General features: G+C 38.2%; 2 protein-coding genes across 2 annotated transcripts in view; one reads left to right on the top strand and one right to left on the bottom strand.

Annotated features, from left to right (window-relative positions):
- Nucleotides 1-15,633, bottom strand: part of Ankrd31 (ankyrin repeat domain 31) — a 184,291-nt gene that overhangs the window by 107,274 nt on the left and 61,384 nt on the right. The window contains 2 exon segments of the mRNA XM_077791084.1: nucleotides 6,671-6,813; nucleotides 7,685-7,840. Of these exon segments, the coding sequence (XP_077647210.1) occupies nucleotides 6,671-6,813; nucleotides 7,685-7,840 (299 nt within the window).
- LOC144255365 (KH homology domain-containing protein 4-like) lies at nucleotides 12,302-15,165 on the top strand (the record flags this gene model as incomplete). The annotated part of the gene is given in 2 exon segments (XM_077799887.1): nucleotides 12,302-12,446; nucleotides 12,449-15,165. Coding segments are annotated over 2 exon segments (1,821 nt in total), but the record flags the coding sequence as incomplete, so codon positions are not given.

Raw genomic sequence — 15,633 nt, 5'->3', positions numbered from 1 at the left:
GTTTGAGAAAGATGACCCTGCTCAAGGTGATCGAGGGTGGATCCAGGTTTAAGGTGTATCCTGCAGGTTTGAGGAAGTATCCCGGTCCTTGGGTTTAGGGTGTTCCCAGTTTAAGACAAGTTTAAGGCGTTCCCGGTTTAAGACAATGTGGGTTTTAGGGAAGTCGGAGGTTGAAGATTATTGCTGCTGGGATTAGGGCGTTCCTGCTGCTTGAGTTCCCGTTGAGTTCTCATGAGATTCAAAAAGTATTTGGAAAAAAGCCTCGTGGAGTAGGTGAATTGTGCGGGAGAACTGGGATTGCACCAGAACGTGTTTGTAAATGGTCCGTGTGAGTTCGGGAATAAAGAATTGCTGTTTGAATCTACAAAGCTGTGAGTGGCTCATGATTCAGTGCCAAGCCAAGACATTGGCATTTCCCCCCTTCTGATTAATTAAACAACAAGCAACGTGGCTTAAGGACCGTGCCTGGTAGGTTGTCCAATTCAACATATGGTTCTTACCCGTCATGGGAAAACTGACCTTTAGGCGTCAGCTTCCTGTCTTAGGTTGATACCACTGCAATCAGATCAACCCGTCACTGACTACTGGTCCAGTATTCATCCATGCTTGTGGATAGGCCTATGCACCAGTGGGGGGGTGAGGTTCTTGCCTCACCTCTGTTGGCCCCCAAATTTAGCCTTGGTGCCAGTGGGGGGGTGAGGTTCTTTGCCTCACCTCTGTTGGCCCCCAAATTTAGACCATCACTAGTAGAAGGGAGGAGGATACAGAAATGCCACTACACCAAGCCAATTGACGGTTCCTTTGGAAAAATTGCGTCACTGGTGACACCATCAGCAAAGATATGCCAGCATTGCCACAATTAACATGGGGTGCGCTGGCAAGGAAATTGCATCACTGGTGACACCATCAGCAAAGATATGCCAGCAGTACCACAATTCGCTGCACCAGACGATAGTTCACAATGCATGCAACTGATATATAGTCCAGGCAAGTTCTGCAAGCAGTTCAAATCGGAGGAGTCTATCAATATGTCCATTTCCTCCCAAAGTAAATCAAGTCCTTGATTGAGCATTACTTGTTGAGTTATATTCATTGATGCAGTTTATACAGTTTACTGTGATAGCTATCATAGAAGCTGTAGCTCATGATTCAGTGCCAAGCCAAGACATTGGCAATTTTCCACCTTCTATCTTCCATCTCTAATATTCTGTCTCTACATATTTGAGTACTAAGGATATTTCAAAGAAGTGGACTCATACAATGTGCAGATTTTTGAGTGCTTTTTCACTTTTTTAGAGCATAGGTTATCAGTCTTTTAGTATCTCTCCAATATCAAGATCATTGCCTATAAAATAATATATTAGACATTCCTTAAACTAAGTGGAATGTTTAAAGCAGCTTATACTCTCTGGGTGCTGGGAACAGCATCATGTTCCCAGGGCTTTCCTGTCATATATCTTTAGCCCTAACACCTAAAGCATTTGATCAATTCAATACCCAGGGCCAAGGCCTTTTTTCCATCTTTGCCTCACCTATAAAATTCCTAAGGTAGGTCTAGATCCTCATCTTATGCTTCCACCATCCATCCTGCATCTTCCAAAACCATGTCCTATCCTATTTTGATTCCCAAGGCTGGTTGCTAATTCAGTCCACAACAGACCTGTAGTTTTGTTCACTTTTCTTTGACTGGGATGAGGTAACTTGTTGGATACCCCAAATTAAATAGAGAGGGAAGATGGGTGGGGGGAGACTGTGACTTCACCTTACCTACTGGGTTTCAGCTTTGAATTCTCATCTTTCTCTAAATTTTTACTCCTATCTTATCATTTTCTTTTCTCCTGCCATGGTGCCAGGAGCATATCAGAGACTAGGATTGGCAAGAGGGAGAGAGGTAAGTAGAGTAGACCTCTGAAAATGGAGGTCTGTGTCTCTGGTCTATTTTACTTCATTAAGTGAACCAGAGAAGGGTACATATTCACAAGTCAGATAGGAGACAGAAAGTGCTGGCCTATGAAGAAAAGTGGAGTGGAGTAGTTTCCAAGTAGGACAAAGGAAGAAAGGTGAAGAAGAGAAGAAAAGTAAAATGTTCAGATTTATATTCCCCAAGTTCAGCCCTGGTAAGTACAGGAGCAGATAAACTATGGGGGAAAGGAAAGAAGTGCTTTGGCATGAGGTTTCTCTGCTGGAGACCAGCTGTGAAAAGAAGATAAAGGATAGAAAGACTGGCACATTGTTGTTTGTCCAAGCTTGCAAGTTTTTCAGGCCATTAAAATTGGGTTCTAGGCAGAATTCTCTCCCTTCAGTCCTCTACAAAATGAACAGATGTGACCCCCTCCACCAACAGTCAAAACATTATCAAAATAAACAAAAATGCCTAAAGGCTCCTGAAGTAATTAAACACTTTGAAGAAATATGTCCTATCTATGTCCCTGGCTTCCAGAAGCTTTCCCCACGCTTACCTATATTAGGTATTTCTTCTGGAAATAAATAGAACAGATCTTCCTGAGCCCAGTTGATAAACCTCTTTTTCCACCCAACTAAGATATCTTCAGAGGCTTAGGGTGTAGCTCAGTGGTAAAGCACTTGCATAGCATGCATAAGGCCCTCAGATTGGATCCCCTAAACCAGAAAAAAACAAACTAAACCAAAATACCAACAACAACCAAAACTTCACCAAATACCTCAGCTCAGCCCTATGATATAGTCTCTATATTCATCCCCAAAAAATATGTGGGGCCAGGTATATTGATGCATGCTCAGGAAACTGAGGCAGGAGGATTGAAATTGGAGATAGCCTGGGCAACATAATCAGACCCTGCCTCAAAATATTTTTTAAAAAGGGCTGGAGAAGATTGTTCAAACAAAAACTAAATAAAAAAACTATAAAACTGAATAATACAATTAATAATTTAGACTTTGAACAGGCATATATAGAAATTTTCATCCATCAACAAGCAAATATACTTTCTTCTCAGTAGCATGTGGCTCTTCTCTAAAACAGACCATATCACATGCCACAAAACAAATCTTAATAAATACAAAAAAAAACGGTGATGATACCATGCATTCTATCAAATCACAATGGAATAAAATTAGAAATAAATGATAAAATAAAAAATAGAAGCTACTGTAACAAATGCAGACAAAATAATACATAATTGAATGATGAATGGATAGTAGAAGAAATTAAGAATGAAATAAAAGAAAATTCTTAGAGGTAAATAAGAACACTAATACAATATATCAAAATCTCTGGGACACTATGAAGGCAGTACTAAGAGGAAAGTTTATTGCTTTGAGTGCATTCATTAAAAGAATAAAAAGCCAACAAATAAATGACCTAAAACTACATCTCAAAGTCCTAGAAAAAGAACAAATCAACACCTAAAGCAGTAGAAGACAGTAAATAATTAATATCAGAGCTGAAATCAATGAAATTGAAACAACTGAAAAAACTGACAAAACAAAAAAGTTGGTTCTTTGAAAAAATAGATAAACCCCTCATCATACTAACGAAGAGAAAAAGAGAGAAAACTCAAATTACTAAAATACAAAATGAAGAAGGAAATATCACAATGGACATGTCTGAAGTACAGAAGCTAATCAGAAACTATTTTGAAAAAATTTTTACTCCAATGAATTTTTCTAGAGACATATGATCTACCCAAACTGAATGAGGAAGTCATACAAGATTTAAACAGATCAATTTCAAGTAATGAAATAGAAAATGCCATCAAAAGCCTACTAATCAAGAAAAGCCCATACCAAATGGATTCTCAGCCAAGTTCTATAAGACTGCCAAAGAAGAATTAACATCAATACTCCTCAAAATATTCCATGAAATGGAAGGAGGGAACCTTTCTAAACTCATTCTAACAGAGGAAAAAGTAGGCCCAAATCTTCATCACATCAGATTAGGCCCCAAATTCCTTAACAAGACTCCTAAAGCACTAGAAACAAAATCAAGAATCAATAAATGGGATGGATTCGAACTAAAAAGGTTCTTCTCAGGAAAAGAATCAATGAGGTGAAGAGAGAGACTACATTTTGGGAGCAAATTTTTGCCACACATGTCAGATAAAGATATATAAAGAACTCAAAAACTTAACACCAAAAAAACAAACAACCCAATCAATAAATGGGCTAAGGAGCTGAACAGATACTTCTCAGAAGATGATATGCAATCAATCAACAAACATGAAAAAATGTTCAATTTCTCTAACAATTAGAGAAATGCAAATCATAACTACTCTAAGATTTCATCTCACTCCAGTCAGAATGGCAATCATCAAGAATATAGAGCAGGGGCTGGGGATGTGGCTCAAGCAGTAGCGCGCTCACCTGGCACGCGTGCCGCCCAGGTTCGATCCTCAGCACCACATACCAACAAAGATGTTGTGTCTGCCAAAAACTAAAAAATAAATATCAAAATTCTCTCTCTCTCTCTCTCCCTTCCTCTCTCCTTTCTCTCTCTCTTTAAAAAAAAAAAAGAATATAGAGCACTTGCCTAGCATGGGTGAGGCACTGGGTTCGATCCTCAGCATCACATAAAAAAATAAATAAGTAAAATAAAGCTTTAAAAAAAAAGAATACAGGCAACAAGGGCTGGGACTGGGGCTCAGTGGTAGCATACTTGCCTGGCATGTGTGAGGCACTGGGTTTGACTTCAGCACCGCATATAAATAAACAAAATAAAGGTATATCAACAACTAAAAATATATATATTAAAATAAGAATACAGGCAACAATAACAAGGATGTGGAGAAAAAGGTGTACTCATACATTGCTGGTGGGACTACAAACTGGTGCAACCACTATGGAAAGCAGTATGAAGAGTCCTCAGAAACTCGGAATAGAACCACCATTTGACCCAGCTATCCCACTTCCTGGTTTATACCCAAAGGACTTAAAATCAGCATACCACAGTAACACAGCCACACTAATGTTTATAACAGCTCAATTCACAATAATTAAGCTGTGGAACCAACCTAGGTGTCCTTCAATAGATAAATGGATAAGAAAATGTGATATATATATATATATATATATATATATATATATATATATATATATATATCTCAGCTTTAAAGAAGAATGAACCGGGCATGGAACCTTATGTCTGTAATCCCAGTGGCTCAGGAGGCTGAGACAGGAGGATCATGAGCTCAATCCAGCCTCAGCAAAAGAGAGGCACTAAGCAACTCAGTAAGACTCTATCTCTAAATAAAGTACAAAATAGGGCTGGGGATATGACTCAGTGGTTGAGTGTCCTTCAGTTCAACCCCTGGTACACCTTGCTCCCCAAAAAAGAAGAATGAAATTATGACATTTGCTAGTAAATGGATGGAGCTGGAGAATATCACACTAAGCAAAATAAGCCAATCCTAAAAAAACAAAGGACGAATGTTTTCTCTAATATGTGGATGCTAATTCCCAATAAGGGGGTGGGTGCTAGGGAAGAACTGAGTTACCTTAGATTAGGTAGAGAGGAGTGAAGGGAGAGGAAAGGAGGGGATATGGGGATAAGAAAAATAGTAGAATTTATTACCTTATGTACATACATATATGACTGCATGACCAATGTGATTCTATAACATGTACCCTCAGAAAAATGAAAAATTATACCCCATCTATGCATGATACATCAAAATGCATAAATGCATTCTACTGTCATATATAACTAATTAAAAGAAATTTTTAAAAAGGGATTGGGATATAGTTCAGTAGCAGGGTACTCCTGGGTTCAATTCACAGTACTACAAAAAGAAATGTAGGAAGCTCAGAGCATATGTGGTTTCTAAAATAAACCATGTATAATGGAATTCATAATTTTACTTAATGTAACATTTATTGTAGGTACTACTAACCAACTGATATGGAATTATAGTATTTTGATATTTTAACCAGTGGTATAATCTCACAGGTATGTATTTACTGATGATTAGCCCTGGGAGGTTACTGTGTACTATGCTGATTCTGAAAATGGCACAGGACTCCATGAGGCTATACACTTCCAATCAGAGCTGGATATCATTGTGTAACATTCTATAAGAAGAATATATTCTTAAAAAGAACATAAAGCACCATATGAAAAGAGTTTTAAAGGAGTAAAATCTGAAAAAATTAACTATAAATATAAAATGTTCTGTATATTCATAAAATAATATGTAAAATAGCATCTACCAGCTGGGCTTGGTGGCACATGCATATATTCCAAGCTACTCCCAAGGCTGAGGCAGGGGATGTGGTTCCCTCAACTGAGCCCAGGAGTTTGAGATGAGCCTGGGCAGCACAGTAAGACCCCAACCCTCCTTCAAAGGCAAAAAAAAAATATGTAAAATGACATCTACCATATTAAGCACAAAAATTCCATTGAGAGAACGGGTTATAGCTCAGTGGTAGAACACTTACCTTGCATGCATGAGGCCCTGGGTTTGGTCCTCAGCACCACATAAAAATAAATAAGTAAGAATAAAGATATTGTGTCCATCTACAACTAAAAAAAATTTAAAAACACATTGAACAGTAAAATTTTATTATAAATCCTAAATGTTCATTAGCAGAATGAACCAAAATTGAAATTCCCTGTGTTTTTCTGTTGTATGGTCCCAGAGATATTTAACATTTGCAGAATACAATATTTACTCTGCAAACAAAATCATTCAAGTACCTTATAATGTCCATTTATCACAGCATCATGTAGAGGAGTGATCTGGTTCATTCCTTTGATATTTACATCTGCTCCACTTTTTAATAGTTCACTTGCTGTGCGATAAAATCCTTTTAAACTAGCTTCATGAAGTGCTGTCCAACCTGTTATACAAAAAATAAATGACATTTGTTTATATTTGACATCTTAATAATGTTTTGTGCTTGCGCTTAAAAATACTAATTTTTTAAAAAAATATTTTGACTATATGAGACAATATAACATCACCATGAAAGCACCCTGTATTATATAGTGGATTCAATAAATCTGAGGGACAAATCAAACTCCTCTCTCTCAACTCTGTTGTGGAAAAATATGAAAAAAAGTCAAGTATTTTAAAGTATTCTTATATACCCAAAGCACCACTCAGACTGGCCCAGTGCTATTCAGTTTGTTAAGTACCTATGTATCTTTACTCACTCATCTCCAGAAGAACACATCATATTCTCCCCATAAGGAAGACTACACTAGACACCCAGCCTTACATAAAGACTGCTGTTTTCTGAACAACCTATCCGAAACTCTTTACCTCTATATTCTATTCTCTCCATCTCCCTGGTCATCATTATTCCTGCTGTATATCTACCATTTTGTCACAAATCTCCCCTTAACCCCCAGATAAGGGTACCTTCAGTTTCTTCCTGCTTTTGACCACATTTCTCCTCCAAAGTTGAGCCCATAGTGACAATGACCACGCAAAACCAGACTCAGGGACCATCCTTCTTTCTGTATAATGGCACTGTAGATGGACACCTGCCACAATCTTTGAAGAAATATAATGCTCTTTTTCTGCCATTCACCCTCCTCACCTTACCCTCTTCCCTGAAGATAATGGCAAAGAGCTTCTTAAGCAAGAAAATTACAAGAAAGCTTTAGGATTTGCCTTAGGCCCACTCTGCTATACTTTCATGGCAGTGATTCTGCTAAACCTACAAACCATTATCAGGAAAACTTGAGGAGGTAACCCTAACTTACCAGCATAACTTGGCTGATTAACATTTGCACCTTTTTTAATACAAAGATGTATGAGATCAGCATCATTGTGCAGAGCAGCCTTATACAATAAGTTCTCTCCAAAAATGTTTTTCCGGTTTATGTTAGAAAGACGTAGTTTATTCATCTTCATTTTTTCTGAAATGAGGGGATGAACAAAAGAGAAATAACTCCTTATTTGAAAACCAGGAGAAACAAGCAACTGGTTGATTCCACTAAACACTCTGGAAGTGTGGAATATTATGTTATGAAACAGTATTTCATCTGTTAATCCTAACATGGTTGGAGTTGAATCTAAGCTCTACATACAAAAAAGGAAAAAATGACAAATGTTATTAGTTTTAAAATACTTTCAGTAAATTAAAAATCCTGATAAGCAGTGTATATTAATTAAAACTCTCATGAGAAGTACATATTGAGAAGACTAACCAATTATTTTCTTAAAAGTTCTCATAAAAATAGCCGGATGTGGTGGCACATGCCTGTAATCCTAGCAACATGGAAGGCTAGGACAGAAGGATTGTGAGTTCAAAGCCAGCCTCAGCAACTTGGCGAGGCACTAAGCAACTCAGCGAGACCCTGTCTCTAAATAAAATACAAAAAAAGTGTGTGCTCCAGTGGTTAAATGCCCTTGGGTTCAATCCCCTACACACACACACACACAAAAAAAAAAAAAAAAAAAAAAAAAAATCTCATAAAAATAATTATTTAAATTCTAGAATTAAGTATCATCTGCCATGGTTTGGATCTTGAATGTCCTTCAAAGGCCCATATGTTAGAGTAGTGTCCTAGGGTGGTACTACTGGGAGGCTGGTGGACTTTTTAAAAGGTGGGCCCTGATAGTCACTGGGGCATGCTCTCTTAAGGGGATAGTGGAACCCCCATCCCTTCCTTTTCTTCTCTTTTGTTTCTTGCTCATGATGTAAGCAGTTCTGCCCCACCATGTGCTCCTGCCATGATGTGCTGCCCACCACAGGTCCAAAGCAACAAGACCAACCAATAGTGGACAAAAACCTCAAAACTGTGAACCAAAATAAACCTTTTCTCATTAGAAGTCAATTATCTCAGGTATTTATTGCAGTGACAGAACTAACACATTATCAAACTTTATAAAGTGTTAGAATATCTAATAAAATCATGATAAGACAATCACAGAGGTACAAAAACTAATCCCAATTAGACCAGAAAAGGGAATGCTAAATTTTCTTTGCTAAAAGTATCTGTCATGAAATTAAATAAAGAATTATGGCAATAGTTTATTTCCTAAGCCAGGAAATGCACAATTAGAATAATTTTCCAGATGATACATACCAAGTATCAATTCTCAATTGTGCCTCCTAAAATGCTGAAACTCCTCATTTAGATAATCCAAATTCTGTCAATATGGGGAGGAGGGATGCTATCCTAAATTTCAGGATAGTTTTGATAATACTTTTTCCAAGCTGGATCTAGCTAACCAGATCCATTTTAAAATCTCATAAAGCTAACTGAGTACTACAGCAACATTCTTAATGGACTGCAGTTTAACTTCCTTGCTTTTTATTGAACTCACTTCATTTAGTTTTACTGTAAAACAAACCTAACTGCTGAATATTTAACCCTACTTTCCTATTCCTCAGAGTACAAAGCATTCTCCCATCAGATAATCTATATGCTTACCAAGAAACTGTGGTGCTTACTCCAAAATCTGTTTGCACCAGTTGTACTTCTCTTCTATTATAATTATGTAATTTATTAAAAATAACAAATTAAGAATAATTTTTTCAATGAAAACTAAGTTATGGAAGACATTTATTCCCAGTCATGACTAAATAACTGTTGTGAATTACCCTGCCAGGATCAACAACTTGAAGGCCTACAAAATACATGGGGAGACCTATTTTCAAGCATTAGAAAACAGGCAGTTCAGATTTATGACCCTCTGAAAGGAAATAAACAAGGTGATCCCTAAGATTACCCTGGCTTCTTGTTTGGATAAACTTTCCAGAATACAGTACAAGTGGGATAGGAAGAGCAGAGTAAGGTGATCCTGCTCATGAGGAGACAGAGTTAGAGAATGGGGAGGCTAAGGGGGTTAGAATTTGTAAGGTAGGGCACAGAAATGAGAGAATAGAGGAAAGGCCACACAACTCATAAAGTTGCTCTTTGAGTTATTATCTGTATGATAAACTGCTCATGTATAAAGGTGAGTCTTCCTGAAGTTGGGCAAGAATAACTACTGAAAAGCCATAACAACTATCAGAGCTCATGTAAGGTTGGGAGACATTCACAATCCCACCATCCTAATTAGAGACACTCTACAGACCAACCAGGGCATTTAAAAGAGACGATTCCTCCCCCCCCCCCACTCACCCAAAGGGCCATGTCTCAGTCAACAGGGCTAAACTAGTCCTAAAATGAGGATACATTACATCTGCATGAGGGTTTTTTTTTTAGGCATTAAAATAATTAAGTTAATCTTCAAGTAACCGGATTACCAGCTAAAACAAAATCCAATACCATCTTAAAAAATACATTCAATAACATTTTGTTGCATATTCAATTATTCTCCATTACATTCATTGCCCTTGTGCCTCTGTCAAAACCCAGTTGTCAATAAATACATGGTTTTATTTCTGAACTTTTTGTTCCATTAACCTATTTCCCTATTTTGATACCAATGTCATGCTGATTTGATTATCACAGCTATACAATAATGCTTGAAAACAGGTAATTTTGCCTTCCAACTTTGTTCTTTTTCAGTTATTTTGCTACTCAAGGTCCTTTACATTTCTAAATGAATAGTTCATGACTTTCTACAAAAAAAAAATTCAGGAGGCATTTTGATTGGGATTTCTTATGGTTTGGATGTGAGGTGTCCCCCCAAAAGCTCATGTGTAAGACAGCACAAGAAGGTTCGGAAGAGAAATGATTTACTATAAGAGTCTTAACCCAATCAGTGATTTAATCCCATGATAGGGATTAACTGAGTGGTAACTGAAGTGGTAGGGTGTGGCTAGAGGAGGTGGGAATTGGGCTGTGGCTCTGGGTATATATTTGTGTCTGACAAGTGGAGACCTCTCTCTGCTTCCTGTTGGTCATGTGACCTGCTTCCCTCTGCCACAATGTTCAGCCTCACCAGGAACCCCCAAGGATCTTGAGTCCTGAGAAATGGAGCCACCCTTCCATGGACTAAGACCTCAGAAACTGTGAGCCCTAAAATAAAAATTTTCTCCCCTAAAATTGTTCTGGTCAGATCCTTTAGTCACAGCAGCAAAAATCGATAAGACAGGATTCTATGCACTCCATAAATAAACCTGAGTAAAGAGATAGCTTAGCAATATTGAATATTGAATATTGTGACTGAAGAACAAGATATTTGTCTGCAACAAATTTTCTTTGATTTTTCTAGGTGATATTTTATAAGTTTCAGTGTACCTATCATTTATATCTTTTATAAAATTTATTCCTATTTTACATTTTTTACTTTATACTCCTGGTTTTCAAATTTTACATTATAGTTTTTTATTGCTAGAATATAGAAAATAATTGATATTTGTAGATCTTGAATCCTACAACTTTGCTAAGCTAAATTATAATAGTTTATAATTTATAAATATGTTTCATTAGATTTTCTGCATAGATGATTATGCTGTTTGTGAATAAAGACAGCTTTAATTCTTCCTTTCCAAACTGGATGCCTTTTCTTTTTCTTTCTGATTAAACTGGCTACAACTTTCAGTATAATATTACACAAAAGTGGTAAGAATAGATATACCTGCCTGTCTTATTTCTGATCTTAGGGAAAGAATTTAGTCTTTCACTATTAAATATAAATTATTTTCTGGAGACAGCTTTTGTTAGGTTGGAAAAATTCCCTGTGCTCCTAACTTACTAAGAGTCTTCACTAGAAAAGAATTTTTGATGTTGTCAAATGTTTTCTCTGCCTTGTATAGTTTTTTGTTTTTTAGCTTAATATAATAAATCATAGTGAGTGGTTTTCAAACATAAAACCAATGCTGCATTCCTGGGATAAACACCATTTGGTGATGTGTTATATTATATTGGATTTAATCAAATTTTGTTTAGAATTTTTGCAACTACATTCACGAAGGATATTAGTCTATAGGTCTCTGGTTTTATAATACCTTTGATTTTGGTGTCAGTTTCATAGTGGCCTCAAATATGAGTTGGGAAGTATTTCCTTTTGGTTGTAGTGGGAGAGTTTGTTTAGAACTCCCTTAAATGTTTGGCATAACACTGAAAGTGTTAACAAACTGAACTGTGCCTTCTCCAAATTCATAGGCTAAAGTCCTAATTGGATAAGTTTGGATTCAAGAGTGTGTGTGTGTGTGTGTGTGTGTGTGTGTGTGTGTGTTGTGTGTGTGTAATACATTTTTTTCTGTGAACTGCTTATTCATTTCCTTTACATATTTTCTTGTTCTTTTTCCTTTTGTTATCAGCTTTTATTATCAATATTTTGATATACAAAAAGCTGCATTTAATGTATACAACTCAATGAGTTGAGAGATAAGTATATATGCATGAAATCACCACCACCATCAAGGCTCATTGACATATCCATCATGTTCTTTGGCCTCATAAAAATTTTTGCATGCACATCCTGGAGCTGGAGGGCGCCGCAGCAAATGGGACCAACCTGCTCCAGCCCCACTTCTCTTCCTCCCACCGGCGGCCCCAGGTGGTGAGGTCTCTAGCAGTGGGGGAAGTCCTGGGGGTGCCACAGCTGCTCCCTCAGGAGCCTTGTTGCTGCTGCTGCTGTGGCTGCCAAGATCAATGCCATGCTCATGGCCAAAGGGAAGCTGAAACCAACACAGAATGCTGCTGAGAAGCTTCAGGCCCCTGGCAAAGGCCTAACTAGCAATAAAAGCAAGGATGACCTGGTGGTAGCTGAAGTAGAAATCAATGATGTGCCCCTCACGTGTAGGAACTTGCTGACTCGAGGACAGACACAAGACGAGATCAGCCGACTTAGTGGAGCTGCTGTGTCAACTCGAGGGAGGTTCATGACAACTGAGGAGAAAGCTAAAGTGGGACCAGGGGATCGTCCATTATATCTTCATGTTCAGGGCCAGACACGGGAATTAGTGGACAGAGCTGTAAACCGAATCAAGGAAATTATCACCAATGGGGTGGTAAAGGCTGCCATAGGGACAAGTCCAACTTTTAATGGTGCAACAGTCACTGTCTATCACCAACCAGCACCCATTACTCAGCTGTCTCCAGCTGTTAGCCAGAAGCCTCCCTTCCAGTCAGGGATGCATTATGTTCAAGATAAATTATTTGTGGGTCTAGAACATGCTGTGCCCACTTTTAATGTGAAGGAGAAAGTGGAAGGTCCAGGCTGCTCCTATTTGCAACACATTCAGATTGAAACAGGTGCCAAAGTCTTCCTACGGGGCAAAGGTTCAGGCTGCATTGAGCCAGCATCAGGCCGAGAAGCTTTTGAACCTATGTATATTTACATCAGTCATCCCAAACCAGAAGGTCTGGCTGCTGCCAAGAAGCTCTGTGAAAATCTCTTGCAAACAGTTCATGCTGAGTACTCTAGATTTGTGAATCAAATTAATACTGCTGTACCTTTACCAGGCTATACACAACCCTCTGCTATAAGTAGTGTCCCTCCTCAACCACCATATTATCCATCCAATGGCTATCAGTCTGGTTACCCTGTTGTTCCCCCTCCTCAGCAGCCAGTTCAACCTCCTTATGGAGTACCAAGCATAGTGCCACCAGCTGTTTCATTGGCACCTGGAGTCTTGCCAGCATTACCCACTGGAGTCCCACCTGTGCCAACACAATACCCGATAACACAAGTGCAACCTCCAGCTAGCACTGGACAGAGTCCGATGAGTGGTCCTTTTATTCCTGCTGCTCCTGTCAAAACTGCCTTGCCTGCTGGCCCCCAGCCCCAGCCCCAGCCCCAGCCCCCACTCCCAACTCAACCCCAGGCACAGAAGAGACGATTCACAGAGGAGCTACCAGATGAACGGGAATCTGGACTTCTTGGATATCAGCATGGACCCATTCATATGACTAATTTAGGTACAGGCTTCTCCAGTCAGAATGAAATTGAAGGCGCAGGATCGAAGCCAGCAAGTTCCTCAGGCAAAGAGCGAGAGAGGGACAGGCAGTTGATGCCTCCACCAGCCTTTCCAGTGACTGGAATAAAAACTGAGTCTGATGAAAGGAATGGGTCTGGGACCTTAACAGGGAGCCATGATTATCCAGCCAAAAAAATGAAAACTACAGAGAAGGGATTTGGCTTGGTGGCTTATGCTGCAGATTCATCTGATGAAGAGGAGGAACATGGAGGTCATAAAAATGCAAGTAGTTTTCCACAGGGCTGGAGTTTGGGATATCAATACCCTTCATCACAACCACAAGCTAAACAACAGATGCCATTCTGGATGGCCCCATAGGAAACAGTGGAACAGTTTTGACCCTCGATGACTCTTCTTAGCAATAATGCATGCATTTGATTTAACAAGACTCTGGGGCCTGTACTGGGAGCCATCTTGGACCTTTGCAGAATTTAGAGGTGGAGTGCCCCCTTACTTAAAGGGGTTCCTTTTTTTTTTTTTTTTTAAGAAATTCTCATTTCTGCAGTGGCATTAACATCTGTTTACTTAGAATCACAAATTTGTCTCAGAAGCTTTTTAACAGTTGGTGAAATGTGCTTGTCTAATGAAGCATCCCAACAGGGTCATTCTTGTAGGTGTTTGGCCTGATCCAGCCTTTTCCAAATGAATAGCCTCTACTCTCAAATGAAGTTTTCTTTGTATTTTACTACTGTTGGGTCAGTTTTGATAACTGGTTACAAACAAAGCCTTACTATTTATTAGTGGGGAAATGATTTTAAGATCATCCTTTTCTTTTCAGTACCTAATTCTAAGAAATCCTCATCCCTGCTTCAGTTTGGATTCTTTCTGTTTTTGAAAATGCTATTTTACTGATTTAAAATTGTCAAATGCAGCTGGATCCTGACTAGGAAAATGAAGTTATTTTTTCATTGTGAGTTTTTATTGGGATGATCCAAAGCGGGTACCTTCAGGCACATTTGTCTTACATAGCCATTGCAGTTTTTATTGCCCTTCTAAGCTCCTTGTCTTCAGCTGGGTCAGAGAAAACTACTTGACTAAAATCTGGTGAGAACTCATCACAGAAATGAAACACAGTGGTCTGTCTCTCTCAGAACTGCTTGCAACTAAAATAGAGAGATTTGACTACACCAAATAGGATGGTGGACTTGGTGACTGAGATTGCAACTTGTCCTTTTTTCTTGGCATTACAGGTTTTGCCAAAAGAACTTTTTTGTATAAAATATTGATGTGTGAAAGTGAAGGAGCTAGTCTGCTGAACCAGGAGTAGTTTGAGATACTGAACTGTCATTTTTGCACATTTGAATACTTTGCAGGCTGGCTTTGTATAAACTTATCCTCTGGTTTCCTATATGTTGTAAATAATTAGACCATAATTTCATTATAAATAAATGTATAAATATTAAAAAAAAAATTTTTGCATGCTAATAAAATGAACCCCTTATGCAATATACTAATATTTCTGCTCTGTTTGATGTTTGATCTTCTTTAGGGTACATTTCTATACATTTTTTTTAATGTATAAAGTCAATTTTATAATTCTTTTCCCTCCTAGCTCCTTTCTGGTTTTGACCGCAAAAAGACTTTTCCACACCAAAATTATAAAAAGGTTCATCTATGTTTTCTTCTAGAGTGTTTTGTTTTTGTTTTCATTGAAATCTTTGATCAACCTAAATAATCCACTTAAATTTTTTTTAAAATTTCTTTTTAGTTGTTGATTGATATTGATTGATTGATTGATTAATATGTGGTGCTGAGAATCAAACCCAGTGCCTCAAACATGCTAGGTAAGCACTCTAAACCACTGAGCTACAACCCCAGCCCCCTAAT

The sequence above is a fragment of the Urocitellus parryii genome, chromosome 1 (assembly GCF_045843805.1).
Source record: "Urocitellus parryii isolate mUroPar1 chromosome 1, mUroPar1.hap1, whole genome shotgun sequence".
Classification (NCBI taxonomy): domain Eukaryota; kingdom Metazoa; phylum Chordata; class Mammalia; order Rodentia; family Sciuridae; genus Urocitellus; species Urocitellus parryii.
The sequence above is the reverse complement of the archived record's forward strand: the minus strand, read 5'-3'. Positions and strand labels throughout refer to the sequence as shown.